Source organism: Oncorhynchus gorbuscha, linkage group LG13 (assembly GCF_021184085.1).
Source record: "Oncorhynchus gorbuscha isolate QuinsamMale2020 ecotype Even-year linkage group LG13, OgorEven_v1.0, whole genome shotgun sequence".
NCBI classification, from domain to species: Eukaryota; Metazoa; Chordata; class Actinopteri; order Salmoniformes; family Salmonidae; genus Oncorhynchus; species Oncorhynchus gorbuscha.
This window is the reverse complement of record NC_060185.1, coordinates 76196556-76224199: the sequence shown is the minus strand read 5'-3', so window position 1 is coordinate 76224199 and position 27644 is coordinate 76196556. Positions and strand designations below refer to the sequence as shown.

General features: G+C 41.6%; 1 protein-coding gene across 1 annotated transcript in view; it reads left to right on the top strand.

Moving 5' to 3' along the window:
* Positions 1–17737: 17737 nt before the first annotated feature.
* The window catches only part of LOC123993529 (LIM and calponin homology domains-containing protein 1-like), a 151688-nt gene continuing 141781 nt past the window's right edge, over positions 17738–27644 (top strand). The window contains 1 exon segment of the mRNA XM_046295777.1: positions 17738–18306. Within this exon segment, the coding sequence (XP_046151733.1) occupies positions 18205–18306 (102 nt within the window). The 5' untranslated portion in view covers positions 17738–18204.

Here is a 27644-nt window from a genome sequence, read left to right as displayed (position 1 = left end):
GACACCCAGCATCATTTGTCCAGAGTCTGGGGGAAACCATGATGACATAATCCTCTGTGTGAAAGGGGAGGTGCTGCAGTTCCAGCCTTTTAAAGGGGCAGTATTATAAATATTTATACAATACAATATTACCCAACTTCATCTAGTCTTAAAGTCTGAAGATGATCTGGAAACAAAAAGTATATAAAAAATATTATATACAGATACAAACATTCAGACATGAATGAATCCCACCATTTTAGAATGTTGATTCCAGAATAGTGTCAATAACAAATTGACACATGTTTACATATTTCACTCAATTTAAAGTGTTTTTTTAACAAAGGTGCCAATAGATTAAACAACCCTATCTCTGACACAATATGTATTTTTGTTTGATTGGAAATGCACCAATACTGTGATAGTGGCAAATATCCAACAAACATTTCCATATTTCAACAGTGCCATCTGTTGGAATGCTGCAAAACATTTAACAGAAACCCATGATCTAAAATGTTCTATATCTAATTACTACAAACATGATTATGTTACTTACCCTACATATGTATTACTGTATCTCATGCATATGTAACACATGTATACTAGCCACTTTAACTAGGTCTTGTTTTGAATATTTTTAAATGTAGAAATGTTTTTTAAATTGTTGAGAAATGTTATTTTAAGTAGACCATTTTAATAATGGAAATTGATGGGAAATGAAATCACTAGCCACTTTAAACAATGCTACCTTATATAATGTTACTTACCCTACATTATTCATCTCATCATTGATATTGTTGTAACACATGTATCACTAGCCACTTTAACTATGCCACTTTGTTTACTTTGTCTACACACTCATCTCATATGTATATCTGATACCATCTACTGTATGCTGCTCTGTACCATCACTCATTCATATATCCTTATGTACATGTTATCCCCTTACACTGTGTATAAGACAGTAGTTTTGGAATTGTTAGTTAGATTACTTGTTGGTTATCACTGCATTGTCGGAACTAGAAGCACAAGCATTTCGCTACACTCGCATTAACATCTGCTAACCATGTGTATGTGACAAATAAAATTTGATTTGATTTGATTTTGAATATGAAAATAATCAGTGTAATCAGTGTAATGAAGTAATGAATACACCCCAGTAGACGCACACCCAAAATAAATGGTGGTGTAGGAATATATAAACACACTAATCACAACAACAAAAATCCCGTAGCTCTGTGAAGATATTTGTGTATTGATGTACATGTCTATTCAAAGATAATCCAAGCATTTACTGATCCAACTAACTAGCTCAATCAAACATATTCCCAAAACTTTTCTGACTATATCACTCTATCTGACATCCCTGAAGCAACAAAAAAAATACCACGGTTCTGCACAGATGCTGACAGGTCATTGAGCACAATGACACGTTACAAGGCTACGCCATTAATCAACGTCAGGCTATTAGCAGCCTCTTGTCTCAAAGGTACTTCACCACTGGGAACAGCCGACAACTAACAGCAAACACCTTGTCTTTCCAATCTCCACAGGCCTCTTGATTGAATGAGCTTCCAAGGTTATTAAACCTTTTCAATATCCGCATGCGATCAGTAAACTTTCCCCAATCTACTTGGTCGTAGAGCATCCTTGAATGTGCATACCACTGGAGAAAGTTCAATGCAGCTGTTTTTATCTCAATATTTAATCATTTCTGGGTAACAATTAAGTACTTTACTGTGATTGTTTTCAATTAAAATGGTCAAAAGGAAACCAAATTAGCTTCTTAACAAAGAGCAATTTCTCAAACAATAATTTAGCTTGGACTGCTGGTAGTGGTTTGTTTGGGGAAGGGAAAACAAAACATTTGCTGTTATTGGTAGAGAGCAGTGGTTGGAACCAAAATAATTTTCCTTTTGTTTAGTTCTGAACATAACCATTATTTTGGGGGTTCCGTTCCATTGTTCTGACCTGCAAAAGAAAGTTCTTAATTATATTGTTAATTTCTCTTCCTTGTTAAACTTCTGAAATCATATTTATTTATTTATTTAACTCTACATTTAATTACTTCACCAAACAGTGTGGATAGAGCAGCTTGCTAACACGCTTGTGTGTGCAGAGCAGAATCAGAATTAAAAACACGTCTTACCATTTTGTAGTTAATAAATCCAATGTGAAATGGGATGAATATTGTATCCTTAACTAGCATTGAAAATGTGTATGTATTACTCTCTAATTAAACATTTCTGAATCATGCTTGTAAAGTTGAGAGGCTACAGTAGCCTATGCTTCGGAGGATGGGGTGGTGGTGCAGGTAGCCTACATGGACACACACTGCCAGGAAGACACTGGAATATGTTTCTGAGTGACAGAGAAAAGGGCCGGGAAGTAAAAGTGCGTTATTATTAGCCACTTCCCAGGCTTTTAAAATACGATTCTGTTCCAGAACAGAATAGATCCCTTTCATTCCCGGTTCTGATTCTGAATATTTCGTTATTTTCTGGTTTCCTGTTGTGTTCCTTGAATCAGTTCCAATCCCTGGTAGAGGTTGGGAATTCGCTTTCTTATTGGTCTGTTAACTAATTTACCACATGGTGATGTCACCATGGTAGGACAAACTCCATCCACCAAAACAGGCTGAAATTTCAGGCAGTTGTCACGCCTTGGTCATTGTATCTTGTGTTTTTGTTATATGTTTGGGTAGGCCAGGGTGTGACATGGGTTTATATGTTGTATTTCGTATTGGGGTTTGTATTAATTGGGAGTGTGTATTAGTAGGGGTGTGTCTAGTTAGGCTTGGCTGCCTGAGGCGATTCCTAATTGGAGTCAGCTGATTCTAGTTGTCTCGGATTGGGAACTGTATTTAGGTAGCTTGAGTGCGCGTTGTATTTCGTGGGCGATTGTACCTGTCTCTGTGTTAGTTCACCAGATAGGCTGTAATTTGTTTCACTCTTTTGTTGTTTTCGTATTTTCAGTTATTTCATGTACCGCTATTTTCTTCATTAAAAGTCATGAGTAACCTACACGCTGCATTTCGGTCTGACTCACTTCAAACAACAGACGAACTACATTACAGCGGTCTTTTCAAACAGCTCTTACACTAAAATGGCATTATCATTATTTTCACAATTTCACTGAATACTCAGTGTGGAAAGATATATAAAACACAGGTAAATCACATTTTTGACTGCACTGGGCCTTTCACTTATGTCTAATGACCCATGATGCTTTGCTGCACTGGGTCATAGCCAATGTGCTGCCTCTGCAGAAACTTTGGGCATGTTTGAGTGGTAAAGCCAAAGCAACCGACTGTAGATGAAAGTCAATGAATGAAGTCAGGAGAGGTGCATCTGCAACAGCTGAAAGTCGGACACTAATGTGGTGTTTCAAAGACAAGGCTCAGATCGACATGGCAGTGTTGCCATTGTTAATCAAAGTTTTTCTTTATAATGTCGAAATAAACATGGCTCTAACCTTCATATCACACATTCACAAACTGAAATCATATGTGTGTTCAACGCACAATCAATTACTGAGAGAGAGCTCCAAATATCACATTCATTTGTATATAGCCTATCCACTGTATAGCCTACATAAAATTGGTTCCTGTTTCAGTCATGTCTTTGGTCACGTTCACCACGGGTATCATGCACTATCATTGCATTTTTCAAGGACCTAAAACAGATTTTTCCTGTAATCTAGAACCATAACCCTAATCACAATTGTTTGACTTATTAGGACATGTAACACCTTCATCGGCATTCCAGCAGTGTATTTGATTTGCGCATGTGCTAGTGCCAGCCGAGCGAGCCTCCATCTTTAGCACGGGTGAAGTGAGTTGGGAACAACTGAATGTATGAGTCTTATAAGTAGTTTTCACACACAAACTTTGTATGTCCGAACTCAGAATCAAATATACTTACCAAAAATAACATGGTCACTGTGGTATAACTTTCATTTTGATTGGTGATTTTCTGCATTTATCAGACTGCCATCAGGTAGCTCTATTTCAGATGTGTCCATGTAAACAGGATTATTAGGGAAATCGTTTATTAGGGAAAGGATGTAAACATTTTAATCCAACTATTATATTAATCTGATTATCCACAATAATCACTTTATTGTGTACATGTAACTGTACTCAATGCAGCCCAATTCCTGCTTGTGATTTGTACCGCATACAAGTTAAAGTATTGGATTCTTTACACCACATTAAGACATTATCCCATTCCACTACCCTTTTCAAGCTTTTTTTCTTAAATGAAAGCTAGCTTTGCTTTTGTACATACCATCAGGCTTTATTGAGTGAGCTATTTGTACTGTAGCAATCGTTACCTGCCTGTATTTCCTTAAAATTTTGAGAGAAAATAAAAGCATCATAATTTGTTTGGGGTCAGTAGGTGCCCAACATAACAACAGGTGGTGGTGTGTGGGACAGTATCTCAGATAGATGGAGCCTGTCTGCATTCCTGATTTCTGTAACTGTTAGCTTACGTGTAATATTGACATAAGCTTAGAAACACTTGTTTTGCAAACATGGTCCTGTTTTATCAATTGCCGTGCTGATCAATGGACAGTTCATTACCTCTGAAATGAATATAAAGTCTAACATTATGTTTTGTATTTGTATTTATATTTGCAATAAAGATGGTGATGCTACAATAATACTCATTTACAATAGGCCTATAGAAATACATACATCCTAATGATATATATAATAGTCATGTTACTGAACATGACTGAAAATACACAAATTATCAACATGTTACTGAACAGTTTAGAAGGCCTAGTTGTAGTACTAAAAATATCTAAGCATAACTCTTGAGCTGTCTGTATCCTTGTGACTGGTGGTTCTTTTTAAAAATAAACTAAATATGCTTCTTTGCATCCCTGCTCAAATCTGGGTAAAAGATAGACAGGAATGTGAGTCTTATTCGGTACATTTAGTTATTGCTTGCTTTTCAACGTTGCCAGCAGGCATGCCAGCTAAGATAATTAGTTAGACAAGCTAACTACTTTAACTTGATTAATAGCCTGAAATGGCTTATTGGTAGGGCTAGCTAAAGCTAACATCATAAAATAATAAAAGAAATGTCTAGTAATTTTACAAAAAGAGAAAAAAATGTTTTTATTATTTTTATTATTAAGGGCATGTGCCCCCTACGGGCATGATGTCTCTGACGTTTGCGCGGGTCAAACAAAAAACACCCCAATGATTGGTTAACTATAAAGTCTCCCACAATGCTGGCGATGGCTGATGTTTGAGTATCTGAGTACCTTCACTGATGGCTAACAACCTTAAGATTTTTTGGGGTGAATATTCAGAAAAAATATATTGTCCCGTCTTTCAAATCCCCTGAGCTCTAAAACAGCAACATTTTCTCTCAGCCTCATTGGGGCAAAATCTGTAAAATATCATGAGATTAGCTATAGAAGTGCCCTTGCTCAGACCTAGCAAGGGGGCCCCGCGAAACTGCGCTACTCCACTGGGCACCAGGATTTTAACCTGGGACCTCTTAATCTGCTGTCAAATGTTCTAGTAGTTAGCTATACCACCAAGCTAAATATGCCTATTTAAAAGGGATTTTCAGGGCCAGCAAATGTTCAGATTATTTTTATTTGAGTGTTGTTGCAAGCTCAAAGCAGCCAAACACTTTTCATCTAGATTTGAAAAGACAGGAGCATTTTAAAAACAGGCAGATTATAAAAGTAGTAAAAGAGACTAGATGCTTCTTCAACTGTAGAGATCAATATTATTAGATAAGTTGATTAATATGTGAAAATGAAATACAGAACTCCATGTAAACAATTTAAAACAATGATAAACATTTCTTATGATGAAAAGTCTCTTCACAATAAGTTTCCAAGTAACCACATGTCAAATTAAAAACATAAAAGTGGACACACCATAGAAACACTGATGAAAACTCTGTCGTTTTACATTTGGAATGAACTCAAAGCTTCCATTTCATCATCAGAACAAAAACGAATGTATACATGTGTCCTAACTATATAACAATTTAAACGAAAAACAATCAATCAGTAGATAGAACTTAGAAAGTCGACAAACACTCAATCTTCAACTAAGGACAACGCAGGTTTTAACTAACCTTAGGTTTAAACTATTTGACAATGAGAATAATCTCAAAACATTCTAGCAAGTACTCCTCTCCTCTCCTTCAATCCACTTCACTCTTCCACTTTCTCCTACTATATCATCACCTACTCTCGTCTACTCCCTTCTCCTCTCCTCTCCTTTCTTCTGTTGGCCCAACCTCAGGTCTCCCCTGCAGGGACACAATCTCCACACTCTCCCCTTCTTCTCTCTTCTGCCTCCTGGTGGTGTTGAAGTACAGATAGAGGACCCTGGTGGTCGTCACTGACGTCAGCAGCACTAGGACCAGTCTGATGGTGAAAGCAGTCAGAGGAGAGGCTGGAATAAAAACACATTTGACCATTTGATCTGATCATCAGATCGATCTGTGGAAAATCATTCCAAATCTGGCACAAAGTACAAAAAGTCTGGTTCATTCTCAGTTACCTGAAACAATGAGGGAGCGGAGTTTACGCTCAGAGGAGACGTTTTGAGAGAAAACATAACTCCCGTAAACACAGCTGTAGTTCCCTTGGTGGTAGTCGTCTGCAGCTGGGAAGAGGAAGGCAGCAGAGTGATTGACAGCTGGCTGGGTCTGGAATCTGTTGGAGACGTTGAGCATGTGGAAGAAGGAGCTTCCTGGTGACCAGAAGCATCTCCCATTGAGACAGTCCAGGATGTATCAGGCTGCAGCAGGACTATCTCAGCTGATGGGGTAGAATTTCCAGAAAAATAGGCTTTACCCTCCCAGAGTCCAGGCTCAGATTCAGTGCAGAAGGTGTGGGTCCAACCTGGACTACATAGTTCCAATGTAAAGGCAATGAGTCTCTCCTCCTGCTCTGTAGCACTTCAGCCAGAGAGGAACACACCTGTTTACCTGACAATGCTGTTGGCCTGACCAGCTCACAGCCTGATGATGTGAGACTGGTGAGAGTCGGCAGTCACTGTGCAGGTATACTGGACGTGTACAAGGAAGCAGAGTGGAAGATCAATTTGATACAGGACATGGAGGACGCAGCTGTAGTCCTACCTGCACTAACACAAGTGTATAACAGTCCTACCTGCACTAAGGTGTATATCAGTCATGGAGACATGGAGGACGGAGCTGTAGTCCTACCTGCACTAACACAAGTGTATAAGAGCCCTACCTGCACTAAGGTGTATATCAGTCATGGAGACATGGAGGATGCAGCTGTAGTCCTACCTGCACTAACACAAGTGTTTATCAGTATAAGAGTCCTACGCGTAGGTGTATATCGGTCCTACCTGCACTAACAGAGGTGTGTATACAGTGCCTTTGGAAAGTATTAAGACCCCTTTATTTTTTTCCCACATTTTGTTAGGTTTCAGCCTTATTCTAAAATTGACTGTTGTTTTTTTCTCCTCATCAATCTAAACTGAAGTATCACATTTACATATGTCTTCAGATTCTTTACTCAGTGTTTTGTTGAAGCACCTTTGGCAGCGATTACAGCCTCAAGTCTTCTTGGGTATGACGCTACAAGCTTGGCACACCTCTATTTGGGGAGTTTCTCCCATTCTTCTCTGCAGATCCTCTCAAGCTCTGTCAGGTTGGATGGGGAGCGTCTCTGCAAAGCTATTTTCAGGTCTCTCCAGAGATGTTTGATCAGTTTCAAGTCCTGGCTCTGGCTGGGCCACTCAAGGACATGCAGAGACTTATCCCAAAGCTACTCATGCGTTGTCTTAGCTGTGTGCTTAGGGTCTTTGTCTTGTTGGAAGATGAACCTTCACCCCAGTCTGAGGTCCTGAGTGCTCTGGACCATATTTTCATCAATGATCTCTCTTTACTTTGCTCCGTTCATCTTTGCCGCGATCCTGATATGTCTCCCAGCTCCTGCCTCTGATAAACATGTCCACAGCATGATGCTGCCACCACCATGCTTCACTGTAGGGAAGGTCCCAGGTTTCTTCCAGACGTGACGCTTGGCATTTAGGCCAAAGAATTCAATCTTGCTTTCATCAGACCGTAGAATCTTGTTTTTTAATGGTCTGAGATTCTGAAAACTTAAAGTGGGCTTCCGTCTGGCCACTCTAACATAAAGGTCTGATTTGTGGAGTGCTAAAGAGATGGTTGTCCTGGAAAGTTTTCCCATCTCCACAAAGGAACTCTAGAGCTCTGTCAGAGTGACCATCGGGTTCTTGGTCACCTCCCTGACCAAGGCCCATCTACCCTGATTGCTCAATTTGGCCTGGTGGCCAGATCTAGGAAGAGTCTTGGTGGTTCCAAACCTCTTCCATTTAAGAATGATGGAGGCCAATGTGTTCTTGGGGACATTCAATGCTGCACACATGTTTTGGTACTATTCCCCAGATCTGTGTCCCGACACTATCCTGTCTCTGACCTCTATGGAGAATTCCTTCGACCTTATCATTTGGTTTTTGCTCTGACATGCACTGTCAACTCTGGGACCTAATATAGACAAGTGTGTGCCTTCCCAAATCATATCCAATCAATTGAATTTACCACAGGTGGACTCCAATCAAGTTGTAGAAACATCTCAAGGATGATCAATGGAAACAGGATGCACCTGAGCTAAACATGGAGTCTCATAGCAAAGGGTCTGAATACTTATGTAAATAAGGTATTTTTGTTTTGAATCAATATGCTAACATTTCACTGCAGGTATCATATCTGCCTCAGCGGCTCCACTGAGCAGAACGCCTGCTGTCTAAAGAGTTGACTGAAGAGTGGAGGGGACTTGTATGTTCTTGCATTCTCATTTTCTCATGCTAAGCATTGTTCATATTCACTGTTCTTCCAGCTAATTGATGATCATTGTTGTCATTATCTCACAGGAAATAGGTCAGAGATCAATCCAGTTCCCAACACCCGCCAGCTGCTCAGTTTCATTTGTATAAAAACAGTCAATTTAAATATTTTTGAGGCATTACAAAACATTAAGGAAATACGTATATTGAATAGGCTTATTGAAGATTTATATCAGATTAATGCTCTACCGTTGAGCTAAACCCCCTCATGTTGACAACATAGGCATCAAAATGCATATACAAGTTTAAACAACTTGATTTTAAGGGGGCACCAGGATTTGAATCTGGGACCTCTTGATCTGCAATCAAATGATCCTCCATTGAGCTATGACCCCTCGTATGGAAGATATACCAGTTGGAGGTGACACAATACAGGCCTCAAAATGCAGTTCAAACTGTTCGATTTAAAAGGTGCACCAGGATTTGAGACATGACAGAGAGAAAGTGGGAAGTGACTTTTCAAGTATCCTCATTTCAGCAATGTTCCTGAAGATGCCAGTAGAGGACAAGAAAACATGCTGTTTTTTGCCATTATGCCATTTGAATTCCTTCTATTGACAAACTATTGAGTATAAAATACATTGACTAGCCTAAGCAATATTGTTTTATTAATTTGGTGTGTAATATGATGTGTTTGTCAATGATGTGTCTTTCTTTTTCATCATCATTAACTGAATCTTAAGGCTACAGCAGTTGAATCTAATGAGAATTTGGATTCCATGAGATCAGTCATATCTTGTCTGGATTGGTTTAAACTGCTGAAATGTGAAGGATGACTCTGCTTGGGCAAAAGTCAAACCAGGTTAGCTATGATGCATGTTCAAAAATGTTGCTCATCTTAATTTCTCCTTTAGCAGTGAACTTGTTGCATTGTGTTTAAGCACTATTCACTCTTAAATTCACTCTGTAAGTTCGGGATATCATTCATGAGTGGTCCTCCAGCAAGAAACAACGACAAATGAGCGATATTCATCCCATGGTATCTTCATATGCTAATATCACTTGTTGTGTCATCTGCAAACTTAATGATGGTGTTGAAGTCGTGCCTGGCCGTGCGGTCATGAGTGTACAGGAAGTACAGGAGGGGACTGAGCACGCACCGCTGAGTGGCCACCGTGTTGAGGATCAGCTTGGTGGATGTGTTGTTTCCTACCCTTACCACGTTGGGGTGGCCCGTCAGGAAGTCCAGGATCCAGTTTCAGACGGAGGTGTTTAGTCCTAGGGTCCTTAGCTTAGTGATGAGCTTTGAGGGCACTATGGTGTTGAACGCTGAACTGTAGTCAATGAATAGCATTCTCACATAGCGGTTCCTTTTGTCCAGGTGTGAAAGGGCAGTGTGGAGTGCAATAGAGATTGCATCGTCTGTGGATCTGTTGGGGTGGTATGAAAATTGGAGTGGGTCTAGGGTTTCTGGGATAATGGTTTGGATGTGACCATCCTTTCAAAGCACTTCATGGCTACAGACGTGAGTGCTACAGTTGGCAGGTTACCTTAGTTACCGTAGTGTTCTTGGGCACAGGAAGTGGTGGTCTGCTTGAAACATGTTGGTATTACAGACTCAGATAGGGAGAGGTTGAAAATATCAGTGAATACACTTGCCAGTTGGTCAGTGCATGCTCGGAGTACACGTCCTGGTAATCCGCCTGGCCCTGCGTCCTTGTGAATGTTGACCTGTTTAATCTCTCTGGGATATGTGGGACGGTAGCGTCCAATCTCAACAACAGCCAGTAAAAGTGCAGGGCGCCAAATTCAAAACAACAGAAATCCCATAATTACAATTCCTTGGACATACAAGTATTTCACAACATTTTAAAGATAAACTTGTAAATCCAGCCACAGTGTCCGATTTCAAAAAGGCTTTCCGACGAAAGCACACCAAGCGATTATGTTAGGTCAGTACCTAGTCACAGAAATACACAGCCATTTTTCCAGCCAAAGAGAGTAGTCACAAAAAGCAGAAATAGAGATAAAATTAATCACTAACCTTTGATGATCTTCATCAGATGACACTCATAGGACTTCATGTTGCACAATACATGTATGTTTTGTTTGATTAAGTTCATATTTATATCCACAAATCTCAGTTTACATTGGCGCGTTACGTTCAGTAGTTCCAAAACATCCGGTAATTTTGAGAGAGAGCCACATCAATTTACAAGAATACTCATAATAAACACTGCTAAAAGATACAAGTGTAATGCATGAAATTTTAGATCCACTTCTCCTTAATGCAACCGCTGTGTCAGATTTCAAAAAAGCTTTACCGAAAAAGCACACCATGCAATAATCCGAGTACAGCGCTCAGACAACAAAACAAGCCATACAGATATCCACCATGTTGTGGAGTCAACAGAAGTCAGAAATAGCATTATAAATATTCACTTACCTTTGATGATCTTCATCAGAATGCACTCCCAGGAATCCCAGTTCCACAATAAATGTTTGATTTGTTCGATAAAGTCCATCATTTATGTCCAAATTCCTACTTTCTGTTCGTATGTTTAGTACACAATCCAAACTCACGATGGGCGGGCAAGTCCAGGCGAAAGTTCAGATGAAAAGTCATATTACAGTTCGTAGAAACATGTCAAATGAAGTATAGAATCAATATTTAGGATGTTTTTAAACACAAATCTTCAATAATGTTTCAACCGGAGAATTCCTTTGTCTGTAGAAATGCGATGGAATGCAGGTCGCTCTCACTTGAGCACGCGTGATCAGCTCATGCCACTCTGGCAGATCCCTGACTCATTCAGCTCCCATTCCCCCCTCCCTCACAGTAGAAGCATCAAACAAGGTTCTAAAGACTGTTGACATCTAGTGGAAGTCTGAGGAAGTCCAATATGACCCCATAGACGCTGTATATTCGATAAGCAATGACTTGAAAAACTACAAACCTCAGATTTCCCACTTCCTGGTTGGATTTTTTCTCAGGTTTTTGCCTGCCATGTGAGTTCTGTTATACTCACAGATATCATTCAAACAGTTTTATAAACTTCAGAGTGTTTTCCATCCAAATCTTCTAATTATATGCATATTCTAGTAGTAGGCAGTAGTACTAGCAGGTAGCAGTAGTAGCAGGCAGTTTACTCTGGGCACCTTATTCATCCAGCTACTCAATACTGCCCCCCAGTCCCAAAGAAGTTGAAGGTGTTACTCACATCGGCTGCGGAGAGAGTGATCACACAGTCATCTGGAACAGCTGATGCTCTCATGAATGTTTCAGTGTTACTTGCCCTGAAGTGAGCATAGAAGTAATTTAGCTCGTCTGGTAGGCTCATGTCACTGGGCAGCTCTCGGCTGTATTTCCCTTTGTAGTCTGTAATGGCTCTGCCACATCCGACGAGCGTCCGAGCCGGTGTAGTACGATTCGATCTTAGTCCTATATTGATGCATTGCCTGTTTGATGGTTCGTCGGAGGGCATAGCGGCATTTCTTATAAGCTTCCATTTTAGAATCGGTCTCCTTGAAAGCGGTAGCTCTACCCTTTAGCTCTGTGCAGATGTTGCCTGTAATCAATAGCTTCTGGTTGGGGTACAGCCACTGTACGGTGGGACGTCACCAATGCACTCATTGATGAAGCCAGTGATGGACGTGGTGTACTTCTCAATATCATCGGAAGAATCCCGGAACATATTCCAGTCTGTGCTAGCAAAACAGTCCTGTAGCTCAGCATCTGCTTCATCTGACCATTTTTTAAATTGACCCGAGTCACTGGTGCTTCCTGCTTTAATTTTGGCTTGTAAGCAGGAATCAGGCAGATATAATTATGGTCAGATATGCCAAATGAAGGGCAAAGGAGAGCTTAAAATGGATTTAAGTTTCCCTGCATTAAAGTCCCAGGCCACTAGGAGTGCCACCTCTGGATGAACGTTTTCCTGTTTGCTAATGGCCATATACAGCTCATTGAGTGTGGTCTTAGTGCCAGCATCGGTTTGTGGTGGTAAAAAGACAGCTACGAAGAATATAGATAAACTCTCTAGGTAGATAGTATAGTCTACAACTTATCATGAGATACTCTACCATAGTCGAGCAAAACCTTGAGACTTCCTTAGATAGCGTGCACCAGCTGTTGTTTACAAATATACATAGACCGACACCCCTTGTCTTACCAGAGGCTGCTGCTCTATCCTGCCGATAGTGTATAACCCGCCAGCTGTTCATTATTTGTGCTACTAGGTGACCTAAACTGGGACATGCTTAACACCCCGGCCATCCTACAATATAAGCTTGATGTCCTCAATCTCACACAAATTATCAATGAACTTACTAGGTACAACCCCAAATCAGTAAACACGGGCACCCTCATAGATGTCATCCTAACTAACTCGCCCTCCAAATACACCTCTGCTGTTTTCAATCAAGATCTCAGCGATCACTGCCTCATTGCCTGCATCCGTAATGGGTCTGCGACCAAATGACCACCCCTCATCACTGTCAAACGCTCGCTGAAACAGTTCTGCGAGCAGGACTTTCTAATCGACCTGGCCGGGGTATCCTGGAATGACATTTACCTCATCCCGTCAGTAGATGATGCCTGGCTATTCTTTAAAAGTGCCTTCCTCACCATCTTAAATAAGCATGCCGCTCTCAAAAAATGTAGAACTAGGAATAGATATAGTCCTTGGTTCACTCCAGACCTGTCTGCCCTTGACCAGCACAAAAACATCCTGTGGCGTTCTGCATTAGCATCGAATAGCCCCCGCGATATGCAACTTTTCAGGGAAGTTAGGAACAAATATTCACAGGCAGTTCGAAAAGCTATAGCAAGCTTTTTCAAACAGAAATTGGCATCCTGTAGTACAAACTCAAAAACATTCTGGGACACTGTAAAGTCCATGGAGAATAAAAGCACCTCCTCCCAGCTGCCCACTGCTCTGAGGCTAGGAAACACTGTCACCACCAATAAATCCACTATAATTGAGAATTTCAAAAAGCATTTAACTACGGCTGGCCATGCTTTCCACATGGCTACCCCTACCCCGGTCAACTGCCCGGCACCCTCCACAGCACCCCGCCAAAGCCCCCACCATTTCTCCTTTACCCAAATCCAGATAGCTGATGTTCTGAAAGAGCTGCAAAATCTGGACTGGACACCTACAAATCAGCCGGGCTAGACAATCTGGACCCCCTCTTTCTAAAATTATCTGCAGAAATTGTTGCAACCACTATTACTAGCCTGTTCAACCTCTCTTTCGTATTGTCTGAGATTCCCAAAGATTGGAAAGCTGCCACGGTCATCCCCCTCTTCAAACGGGGTGACACTCTAGACCCAAACTGCTACAGACCTATATCTATCCTACCCTGTCTTTCTAAGGTCTTCGAAAGCCAAGTTAACAAACAGATTACTGACCATTTCGAATCCCACCATACCTTCTCCGCTATACAATCTGGTTTCAGAGCTTGTCATGCACCTCAGCCACGCTCAAGGTTCTAAACGACATCATAAGAGACATTACTGTGCAGCCGTATTCATCGACCTGGCCAAGGCTTTCGACTCTGTCAATCACAACATTCTTATTGGCAGACTCGACAGCCTTGGTTTCTCAAATGATTGCCTCGCCTGGTTTACCAACTACTTCTCTGATAGAGTTCAGTGTGTCAAATCGGAGGGCCTGTTGTCCGGACCTCTGACAGTCTCTATGGGGGTGCCACAGGGTTCAATTCTCGGGCCGACTCTCTTTTCTGTATACATCAATGATGTTGCTCTTGCTGCTGGTGATTCTTTGATCCACCTCTACGCAGACGACACCATTCTGTATACTTCTGGCCCCTCCTTGGACACTGTGTTATCTAACCTCCAGACGAGCTTCAATGCCATATAACTCTCCTTCCGTGGCCTCCAACTGCTCTTAAACGCAAGTAAAACTAAATGCATGCTATTCAATCGATTACTGCCAGCACCTGCTCGCCCGTCCAGCATCACTACTCTGGACGGCTCTGACTTAGAATACGTGGACAACTACAAATTCCTGGGTGTCTGGTTAGACTGTAAACTCTCCTTCCAGACTCACATTACGCATCTCCAGTCCAAAATTAAATCTAGAATCGGCTTCGCAACAAAGCATCCTTCACTCATGCCGCCAAACATACCCTTGTAAAACTGACCATCCTACCGATCCTCGACTTCGGTGATGTCATCTATAAAATAGCCTTCAACCCTCTACTCAACAAACTGGATGCAGTCTATCACAGTGCCATCCGTTTTGTCACCAAAGCCCCATACACTACCCACCATTGCGACCTGTGCGCTCTCGTTGGTTGGCCCTCGCTTCATACTCGTCGCCAAACACACTGGCTACAGGTTATCTACAAGTCTCTGCTAGGTAAAGCTCCACCTTCTCTCAGCTCACTGGTCACCATAGCAGCACCCACTCGTAGCACACGCTCCAGCAGATATATCTCACTGGTCACCCCCAAAGCCAATTCCTCCTTTGGTCGTCTTTCCTTCCAGTTAGTTCTCTGCTGCTCATGACTGGAACGAATTGCAAAAATCTCTGAAGCTGGAGACTCACATCTCCTTCACTAGCTTTAAGCACCAGCTGTCAGAGCAGCTTACAGATCAATGCACCTGTACATAGCCCATCTGTAAACAGCCCATCTATCTACCTACCTATCCCCCATCCTGGTATTTATTTATTTTGGTCCTTTGCACCCCAGTATCTCTACCTGCACATTCATCTTCTTCCAATCTACCATTCCAGTGTTTAATTGCTATATTGTAATTACTTCACCACCATGGCCTATTTATTTCCTTAACTTACCTCGTTTGCACTCACTGTATATAGACTTTTTATTTTATTTTGTTCTACTGTATTATTGACTGTATGTTTTGTTTATTGCATGTGTAACTCTGTGTTGTTGTATGTGTCGAATTGCTACGCTTTATCTTGGCCAGGTCGCAGTTGCAAATGAGAACTTGTTCTCAACTAGCCTACCTGGTTAAATATAGGTGAAATAAAAAAATTATTTTTAAAAAATTCATGTTGTCGTTCAGCTACGACTCTGTGAAATATTAGATATTACAGTTTTTAATGTCCCGTTGGTAGGATATACATGCTTGTAGTTTGTCCACTATATTATCCAGCGATTGTACGTTGGCCAATAGGACATATGGCAAAGGCAGATTAGCCACTTGTCGCCCGATCCTCACAAGGCGCCCCGATCTCCTTCCCGAAACCTCCGTCTCTTTCTCCTGCGAATGACGGGGATGAGGACCTGTTCGGGTGTCTGGAGTAAATTCCTCTCGTCCAACTCATTAAAGAAAAATTATTCGTCCAGTTCAAGGTGAGTAATCACTGTTCTGATGTCCATAAGCACTTTTCAGTCATAAGAAACATTATGTAGAAAATAAGCAGCAACATTATGTTCAAAATAAGTTACAAATAAGGTGAAAAACCAAACAAAATAGCACGGTTGGTTTTAGAGACAATAAAACGGCCGCCATCCCCTCTGGTACCATCTTCTGTGTGTGTGTGTGTTTATGTGTGTGTGCATGCGTGTGTAAGCAAAAATAAATGTTGGAATCACCCTACTTGAAGATTAGCTGAACGCCAATGCCATCCTTCTTTCTTTCATGTTGGCAAACAGTCTATGGCTCTGTCATACAGTACGCTTTTAGTTTTTGTTGTCATAGGCTATCTAGCTAAATTGCTTGCTAGCCTAACTTCCTTGCATGGGCAACAATGAACCAGCTAAATTAGCTAGCTAGTTAACGTGAGCCTAAAAGGCCTAGGCTACATCTAGACTACATATTGAACTTCAAACCTCCCAGGCCAGTGGCACAACATATTAATCAGAATCGCCGTCATAATCATTGGCCTGTACTGAGAATTAAGTCCAAATCCCCATCTTCATCCATGGTTTAGGAAAAAGCCGATTTAGCGAGCTAGCTACTGCATGACATCAACACAAGCGGACCAAATACTAAAATTATGTTTTGCTTAGGATGTGATTTGATTGGTGTGATGCCAAATCCAAACTGGTTTCCATTGGGGGGTGTTTTGCTACACCAGGACAACCCACCGTTGAGCTCAGTTCATTCTTTAATATGTTTTTTAATTAAGGGAAGCCAAATGCTTGCTGGCATCAATCAGTCAAACGCTACAGCCGCAACATGTCATACTCTTTTGGTCCAGACAGCATCAGATACATGGGCTACACGTACTGAGAGGGGTGCTGTTTCCCTCGCTTGGATGATTTCTCCGGTGAGATTTAGCCACTTGCGAATTTACAGAAAATTCTTAAATCACACAGAGAGAAGAAATACATGTTTTTAATTATTTATTTATTTAGTCAAATATTTGGGGAAGCTTGGCTTTCCTTGGCATCCATGAATACACGCCACGGATGAAAAAAAAATATTCTCAGCAGTTTAGATGGTACAATGATTCTCTATGCTATACTTGCTTGTTTTGTCACATAAACTGAAATTAGGCCAACCATTAGAATTTTAGCAACCAGGAAATGGAGGAGAGAATTCTGCATAGTGCATCCTTAAATCGCTGCAGTTGCTCCTCACCAACTGCACCATGCAGCATCACCTGCATTGTGGGAGGGACTATTTGTCAACCAATCATTAGGAGGGTAAAAGAAGGGACTTAAACAGGAACCAGCTTTGCTGTTATTCTAAAAGCTACAGGGAACACAAATAAAAGTGATATTTGAGACCTTTTAATTGAGACCAATTCATTGTACAGACGTTATGTTTTCAGTTTGTAACTGTGTGATATGAGGGTATAGAAAAGTTAATTTTGACATCTATAAAAAAACTTTTTTTTTTAAATAGCAGCCATGTTGACACTGACATGTTCATCTGAGCCTTGCAGTGTCCGTCTTTCGGCTATTACAGATGCACCTCCCCCAAATTCACTCGCCTAATTTCTACAGTCGGCTTCGTTAGGCGTACTGCTCGAACACACCCAATGATAATTCTCTTCACTGCTCTGTGTTGCTGCTGTCGGGAAACTGGGTGTGTGATCCGGAGTGGCTGATGGAATTGCTTGCTGTCTTTGCATTGGCTGACCGCACAGCAGCACTGCTCCGTGTATTTTTAGCCATCGATGCAATTCATATTGCGGTGCGAGCGAGGCGACTCGGTCCACAGTCCCAGTAGGCTACACGGGAGTTACAGGGGGTAACTGCAAGTGCAGTGCTTGGGGTTTGCGACATAGACCGAAGGAGAGTGGGGGAGACTGGCTACACAGCAAGTCAAGTAAAGATAAATAAACGGCATTATCGGGTTTTCACGGTCAGGCGCTGAGGCTGTAGCCTGAGGATTTCCAATAGCCTACATTTGTAGATTTATTGTTGGTCTATTTTAATACTGAGCAGCTTTGCAAATGGCAAGTCCCGCTGCAGATAGAGGACAACCACACCAGCGACATCCCCTCTCCGAATCGGCCTCGGAGCCCGCGTTTCTAGAAGCGCAGAAATGGATTGAGGTGAGTCACTGTCCTTATCAAACTCCTACGGGCACACTATTAGACTGCAAAATGACCAAATATGCCTACAATTTACAGACTTGTAATTTGCATAAAAGTCTAAAGCCCCGTCACGTTATCATATTATCATGTCACAAAGGCACAGTAAACCATGCTAAGCGGTTTTATTGCCTAGTCACCTGTTGAATAAGTGACGCAAATTCGTCTTCTCAATTGCCCTACGAACAGTAGCCTCTGCCGTGGAGCTGGGTGCGCGTTTGGTTGAAAACAAAGAATGCATCATCTGGAATGGATCTTTTTTTGTTTGCCTCATCGCGAGCTTGTCGGACAATAATCGCACAAACGGGTTTTTGTTCTGTGAGAATTGAAATCACGGCATTCACTGGCCGCGTTGCACTTGGCTTTGTTAGACTGTGATTAGCAGTTACATTGTTCTATTCAACACAATGTTTTAGGTTGTTGTGAGGTGAACTAAGCTTGGTAAACTAGGCCTACGTGAAATAACTTTGAGGCATTAGTGTCTATTCTGGACACGTATTTTAAACTGTAGATGATAACGTTTAAAGCCTGTTATCCCTTTCAACCTTTAACCCCCACAGACATGTACTTTATCACAAGTTTGTGTACTTTATCACCATATGTATTGTTTTTACCTTACACAATTATCAGTGTAGCATGTTAATATAATAATATATATATATATATATATATCCACATTTTTATGTATGGGTAGTCAACCTAGTTTAAAGCAGCCATTACTGGCCCTGTCTCCTTTGCCTGATAATGAGCCACACAGTTGAATGAGAGAAACAACAGTTGGACAGATTGCTCTCTGTCTTCTCAAGGGGACTGCTCACCTTACCCACATACACCTGGTGTATGTCACTGGGTCCCCTTGGGGCATTGAGAGTTGATACAGATCACCAGTTTTGAAGGAAACAAACAAGAGCCAAGCCCATTATTATCAGGTAAATTAAGAAGGCTTAATTTCTCAGCCATGAGTATATTTCTTAGCCGTTTCCGAGTGTTAGGCCTTGGATTGCTCTGACAGTAACACTGTACATTACAGTATACTTGATGGAACACAGTTCCAACCAATGTATTAACTGCTTATTGCAGATTCATAAACCTTTATGAACCTCATTGCTTGATTTTTGCTCTGACATGCACTGTCAACTGTGGGACTGTATATAGACAGGTGTGTGCTTTTCCAAATCATGTCCAATGAATTTAATTTACCACAGGTGGACTCCAAGTTGTAGAAACATCTCAAGGATGATCAATAGAAACGGGATGCACCTGAGCTCAATTTCGAGTCTCATAGCAAAGGTTCTGAATACTTATGTAACTAAGGTATTTCTGTTTTTAAAAATTTGTAATACATTTGCAAAAATGTCTGAACCAGTTTTCACTTTGTCATTATGGGGTATTGCGTTTAGATTGCTGAGAAAAATGTTTTGTTTAATATATTTTAGAATAAGGCAGTAACGTAACAAAATGTGAAAAAAGTCGAGGGGTCGGAATCCTTCCGGAAGGCACTGTACATGCAATTTTCACCTTTTCCACCACAAACTGTCATTAACAAATCTCACAATTATCAGACACCTCAAGCTACCAGCTACTATCTAATCAACACAGCATTGACATGATCTCACCCCTGGTTAGCCACTATTGGCTTAAAAAGCCAAACCTAACACAATATCTGCAAGTAAATTTCCAGCAATATTGTTCCTGTCTGTATGTGTGGTGCGCATGTTTGTCTATCACTCGGTGTGTAGCCAGTTGTGATAACCTTCTTGCGGCTTGACAGAAATACTTTCCCCAAATCCTTCTCAATTAAATGTAAACTGCAAATCAAATCAAATATCATTGGTGACATACACGTGTCTAGCAAATGTTATTGCGGGTGTAGCGAAATGCTTGTGCTTCTAGTTCCGACAGTGCAGCAATATCTAACGAGTAATATCTAACAGTTTCACAACATATACCAAAAAACACACAAATCTAAGTAAAGGAATGGAATTAAGATATATGGACGAGCAATGTCAGAGTGGAATAGAATATAGTATATACATATGAGATATAAACATTATTAAAGTGACATTATTAAAGTGACCAATGATTTCAAGTCTGTGTATATAGGCTATTTAACAATCTGAAGCTGTTTCTTAGTCTCTCTGTCCCAGCTTTGATGCACCTGTACTGAACTCGCCCTCTGGATGATAGCTGGGTGAACAAGCAGTGGCTCAGGTGGTTGTTGTCCTTGATGGTCTTTTTGGCCTTCCTGTGACATTTGGTGCTGTAGGTGTCCTGGAGAGCACTGCGGTTGTGGGAGGTGCAGTTGCAATACCAGGTGGTGATACAGGAGGCTCTCAATTGTGCATCTGTAAAAGTTTGTGGGTATTATGTGACAAGCCAAATTTCTTCAGCCTCCTAAGGTTGAAGAGGCGCTGTTGCACCTTCTTCACCACACTGTCTGTGTGGGTGGACCATTTCAGTGATGTGTATGCCGAAGAACTTAACTTTCCACCTTCTCCACTGCTGTCCCATCGATGTGGAAATAGGGGATGCTCCCTCTCCTGTTTCCTGAAGTCCACTATCATTTCCTTTGTTTTGTTGACATTGAGTGAGAGGTTATTCTCCTGGCACCACACTCCCAGATCCCTCACCTCCTCCCTGTAGGCTGTCTCATCATTGGTAGTCAAGCCTACTACTGTTGTGTCGTCTGCAAACTTGATGATTGAGTTGGTGTGCTTGGCCACGCAGTCATGGGTGAACAAGGAGACACTAACAAACACACTGATTTCCATGCACCCTTGTGGAGCCCCAGTGTTGAGGATCAGCGAAGGTGGTGTTTGAGGTGTTTCCCACCACCTGGGTGCGGCCCATCAGGAAGTCCAGGACCCAATTGCACAGGGCGGGGTTCAGACCCGTGGCCTCAAGCTTAATGATGAGCTTGGAGGGTACTATGGTTTTGAATGCTGAGCTATAGTCAATGAACAGCATTCTTACATAGGTATTCCTTTTGTACAGATGGGATAGGGCAGTGTGATGGTGATTGCATCATCTGTGGACCCATTGGAGCGGTAAGCAAATTGGAGTGGGTCTAGGGTGTCAGGTAGGGTGGAAGTTATATAATCCTTGACTAGTCTCTCAAAGCACTTCATGATGACAGAAGTTAGTGCTACGGGGCGATAGTCATATAGTTCAGTTACTTTTTCATTATTGGGTACATGAACAATGGTGTCCATCTTGAAGCATGTGGGGACAGCAGACTGGGATAGGGAGAGATTGAATATGTCCGTAAACACACCAGCCAGCTGGTCTGCGCATGTTTTGAGGACGTGGCTAGGAATGCCGTCTGGCCCAGCAGCCTTGCGAGGGTTAACATGTTCGAATGTCTTTCTCACGTCGGCCACAGAGAAGGAGAGCCCACAGTCCTTTTTTAGCGGGCCGCGTCAGTGGCACTGTTATCCGCAAAGCGGGCAAAGAACATGTTTTGCCTGTCCAGGTGCAAGACGTCGGTGTCCGCGACGTAGCTGGTTATCCTTTTGTAGTCCGTGATTGTGTGTAGACCCTGCCACATACATTTCGTATCTGAGACGTTGAATTGCGAGTCCACTGTCTCTATACTGACGTTTTGTCTATTTGATTGACTTGCAGAGTGAATTACGACACTGTTTGTATTCTGCCATATTCCAAGTCACCTTGCCATGGTTAAATGCGTTGGTTTGCGCTTTCAGTTTTGCGCGAATGCTGCCATTTAGCCACGGTTTCTGATTAGGGATGGTTTTAAAAGTCAGTGGGTACAATATCTCCTGTACGCTTTCGGATAAAGTCAGTAATCATCTCAGGGTATTAATCTCGGAAGCTGCCCGGAAAATATCCCTGTCCTAGTGATCAAAACAATCTTAGTGTGGATTCCGATTGTTCAGACCAGCATTGAATAGTCTTTAGCACAGGTACTTCCCGTTTGAGTTTCTGCCTATAGGCAGGGAGGATCAAAATGGAGTCGTGGTCAGATTTTCAGAAAGGAGGGCTTGGGAGGGCCTTGTATGCATCCCGGTAGTTGGAGTAACAGTGTTCGAGTGTTTTAGCAGCACGAGTACTACAGTTGATATGCTGATAGAATTTAGGCCTTTTCCTCAAATTTGCTTTGTTTAAATCCCCAGCTACAATGAATGCAGCCTGAGGATATATGGTTCCTTGAGGGCCGTCATGGTATCGGCTTGAGGGGGGATTTACACAGCTGTGACTATAACCGCGAAAAATTACCTTAGGAGATAATACGGTCTGCATTTTGAGGTATTCTAGGTTGGGTGAACAAAAGGACTTGAGTTCCTGTATGTTATCACAATTACACCATGAGTTTCTGTGAAACAGAGTATATTACAATCCCTGATGTCTCTCTGGGAAGAATAGTTCAGTTACCGTGTACCTCTCCTTGTTTTGGGTCGGCCTCTTGAATCAGTTCAATTGCCCTGGCTGGTGCGAACAAAGGATCCCCGCTTCGGGAAAGTCGTATTCCTGGTCATAATGCTGGTAGTGCTGGTGAGTTACCGCTGCTCTGATGTCCAATAGTTCTTTCCGGCTGTATATAATAACACAACATTTTCTGTGCAAACAATGTAAGAAATAATACATAAAAAAACAAAATACTGCAAAGTTTCCTAAGAGCTAGAAGCGAGGCAGCCCTCTGTCTGCGCTAAAGTTGCCTTACCTGGCAGAAGTTTATCATGAGTAAGTATATCATTTGTATCTGTTATTTGCGAACATAGCTTTGAAATGAGCAGCAGCAGTACAGAACCATTGCTAGACCGGCACATTAGAAGCATATTCCTAAATTGTTAGATGCGCAATTCAAGTAAATGTTTATGTATGTTCAGTGTGAAATAAAAGTTAAATCATTTTAAAAAAGTAAAAAAGGGGTAATTAAATTCTGCCCTTTATTTTTTTTTCATTTTCACCCAGACCTAAAATAAAATTTCTTCTGATATGATTTCAACATTGCATGGACTCAGAACATCCAATGTTGTCTCTATATGAACAATCATAATTTTACGAGTGAAAACCAAAAATGTATAGCCAAAAAAAGTATAACTGAGAACATAATTTGGGAAAATATAAAACATAATTTGGGGAGAAATAATTACAGATTTTGTAGGGCACCCGTAGTTCTTTGTTAACCATTATTTTACCGGATATGTTGACAGAACCTAGCGCAGTACTTTCTCTTTTACATTAATGACCTGGGAAAGAATTGCAGGGGAGAGGAGGAGAAGATTTTGCCTATTTGAAAGTTAGAAAAACATGAGTAGCTCGCCACGTTACATTTAAAAAAAAGTAGCTCTCATGCTAGAAATGGTTGGAAATCCATGTTCTAAATCAAATAACATTTTATTTGTCACATGCTTCGTAAACAACAGTTATAGACTAACAGCGAAATGCTTACTTACGGGTCATTTTCCAATAATGCAGAGTTAAAGATAAAATAAAAAGTGTCACAGTGGATAACAAATAATAATAAAGAGTAAAAATAACATGGCTATATACAGGGAGTACCAGTACTGAGTCGATGTGCAGGGGTACGATGTAATTGAGGTAGCTATGTACATATAGGTAGGGGTAAAGTGACAAGGTAACAGGATGGATAATAGACGGAGTAGTAGCAGCAGCGTATGGGGAGCAGCCGCAGCGTGTGTGTGTGTGTGTGGCTTGAGTATATGTGTCGGGGTGTAAGTATGTGTATGGAAGTGTGTCGGTAGAGACCAGTGTGTGTGCATAGAGTTAGTGCAAGAGTTAGTTTAAAAAGCGTCAATGCTGGTAGTCTGGGTAGCCATTTGATTAGCTTCCTCTGACACTGCCTGGTATAGAAGTCCTGGATGGCAGGGAGCTCGGCCCCAGTGATGTACTGGGATGTACTCACCACAGTCTGAAGCACCTTGCGGTTGAGTGCTTTGCAGTTTCCGTACTAAGCAGTGATGCAGCCAGTCAAGATGCTCTCAATGGTGCAGCTGTAGAACTTTTTGAGGATCTGAGGGCCTATGACAAATCCATTCAGTTTCCTGAGGGGCCCTCTTTACAACTGTGTGGGTGTGTGTGGACCATGTTAATTCTTTAGTGATGTGGACACTAGAGGTCGACCGATTATGATTTTTCAACGCCGATACCGATTATTGGATGACCCAAAAAAGCCGATACCAATTAATCGGGCAACAATTTATTTATTTGTAATAATGACAATGACAACAATACTGAATGAACACTTATTTTAACTTAATATAAAACATCAATAAAATCAATTTATCCTCAAATAAATAATGAAACATGTTCAATTTGGTTTAACTAATGTAAAAACAAAGTGTTGGAGAAGAAAGTAATGTGCCAATATGCAATATGTGCCATGTAAAAATGTGTGCCATGTAAAAAAGCTAATGTTTAGGTTCCTTGCTCAGAACATATGCAAGTTGGTGGTTCCTTTTAACATGAAACTTCAATATTCCAAGGTAAGAGGTTTTAGGTTGTAGATAATATAGTGACTATTTCTAAACCATTTGTATTTCATATACCTTTGACTATTGGATGTTCTTATAGGCACTATAGTATTGCCAGTGTAACAGTATAGCTTCCGTTCCTCTCCTCGCCCCTACCTGGGCTCGAACCAGGAACACATCGACAACAGCCACACTCGAAGCAGCGTTACCCATCGCTTCACAAAAGCCGCGGCCCTTGCAGCGCAACTACTCCAAATCTAAAAGCGAGCGACGTTTGAAACGGTATTAGCGCACACCCAGCTAACTAGCTAGCCATTTCACAATGGTTACACCAGCTCTATAAAATCAGACTTAATTATAACATATAATAACACACAAAAATACGAGCCTTTTGTCATTAATATGGTCAAATCCGGAAACTATCATTTCGAAAACAAAACGTCTATTTCAGTGAAATACAGAACCATTCGGTATTTTATGTAACGGGTAGCATCCCTAAGTCTAAATATTCTTGTTACATTGCACAACCTTCAATGTTATGTCATAATTACTTAAATTTCTGGCAAATTAGTTCGCAATGAGCCAGTCAGCCAAAACTGTTGTATATACCCAGACTCTGCGTGCAATGAACGCAAGAGAAATGACACAATTTCACCTGGTTAATATTGCCTGCTAAACTGTATTAGAAGTTATAACTAGTGATTATGATTGATTGTTTTTTTACAAGATAAGTTTAATGCTAGCTAGCGATTTACCTTAGCTTCTACTGCATTCGCGTAACAGGCAGGCTCTTCGTGGAGTGCAATGGTTAGAGCGTTGGACTAGTTAACTGTACGGTTGCAAAATTGGGTCCCCTGAGCTGACAAGGTGAAAATCTGTCGTTCTGCCTCTGAACAAGGCAGTTAACCCACCGTTCCTAGGCAGTTATTGAAAATAAGAATGTGTTCTTTAACTGACTTGCCTAGTTAAATAAAGGTCTAAAAAAATAATAATAATAATCGGAAATCGGCGTCCAAAAAATACAGATTTCCGATTATGAAAACTTTTAATTGGCCATGATTAATCGGCCATTCCGATTAATCGGTGGACCTCTAGTGGACACCAAGGAACTCTCGACCCGCTCCACTACAGCCCCATCGATGGGAATGGGGTCGTGCTTGTCCCTCCATTTCCTGTAGTCCACGATCAGCTCCTTTCTCTTGATAATGTTGAGGGAGAGGTAGTTGTCCTGGCACCACACAGCCAGGTCTCTGAGCTCGCCGTCGGTAATCAGTCCTACCACCGATGTGTGGTCAGCAAACTTGATGATGGTGTTGGAGTTATTTACAGACACTCAGTCATGGGTAAACAGGGAGTGCATGAGGAGACAAAGCACACAACCCTGAGGGGCCCCAATGTTGATGATCAGCATGACGGATGTGTTGTTGACTACTCTCACCGCCTACCCTCACCATGGCCAGTCAGGAAGTCCAGGATCCAGTTGCAGAGGAAGGTGTTCAGACCCAAGATCCTGAGCTTGGAGGGGACTATGGTGTTAAATGCTGAGCAGTAGTCAATGAACAGCATTTTTACATGAGTATTCCTTTTGTCCAGGTGGTTGAGGGCAGTGTGGATTGTGTCATCTGTGGATCTGTTGGGGCGGTGTGCAAATTTGGAGTAGGTCCAGGGTTTCTGGGATGATGGTGTTGATGTGAGCCATGGCCAGTCTTTCAAAGCATTTAATGGCTATCAATGTGATTGCTACGGGGCTATAGTCATTTAGGCAGTTAATTTAGTTCGATAGTCATTTAGGGGTTCTTGGGCATGGGGACTATGGTGGTCTGCTTGAAACAAGTTGGAATTACAAACTGGTTCAGGGATAGGTTGAAAATGTCAGTGAAGACACTTGCCAGCTGGTTACCGCATGCTCTGAATACATGTCCTGGTATTCCGTCAGGCTCCGCGGCCTTGCGAATGTTAACCTGTTTAAAAGTCTTACTTACATTGGCTACAGAGAGCAAGATCACAAACTCTGCCAGAACAGCTCATGCATGGTTCAGGGTTGCTTGCCTCAAAGCGGACTTAGAAGGCATTTAGCTTGTTTGGTAGGCCCACGTCACTGGGCAGCTCACGGCTGGGTCTCCCTTTATAGGCCCTGCCACTCTCTTGAGCGTCAAAGCCGGCGTAGTAGGATTCGTTCTTTGTCCTGTATTGACACCTTGTCTGTTTGATGGCTCGTGGGAGGTTATTTCTTGTAAGAGTCCGGATTAGTGTCCCGCTTCTTGAAAGCGGCAGCTCTTTATTTCAGTGCGGATGTGGCCTGAAATACATGGGTTCTGGTTGGGGTATGTACGTACAGTCTTTGTGGGGACGACGTTGTCGAGGCACTTATTAATGAAGCCAGTGACTGATGTGGTAAACTCCTCAATGTAATTGGATGAATCCCGGGAACATAACCTATAGCTTAGCATCCGCTTCATTCGACCACTTCAGTATTGACTGCATCATTGGTACTTTCGGTTCGAGTTTTCGTTTGCAAGCAGGAGGACAGAGTTATTATCTGATGTGCCAAAGGGAGGGTGAGGGAGGGCCTTGTATGTGGAATAAAGGTTATCTAGAGCATTTTGTCACTGATGCACAGGTGACATGCTGGTAAAAATAAGAAAATGGATTTAAGTTTCCATGCATTAAAATCACCAGCCATGAGAAATGCTGCCTCTGAATTTGTGTTTTCTTATGGCCTTATGCAGATGTTGAGTGCGGTCTTAGTGCCAGCATCGGTTTGTGGCGGTAAATAGACAGCTACGAAAAATAGTATAGTCTGCAGCTTATCATGACGTATTCTAACTCAGACATGTAAAAACC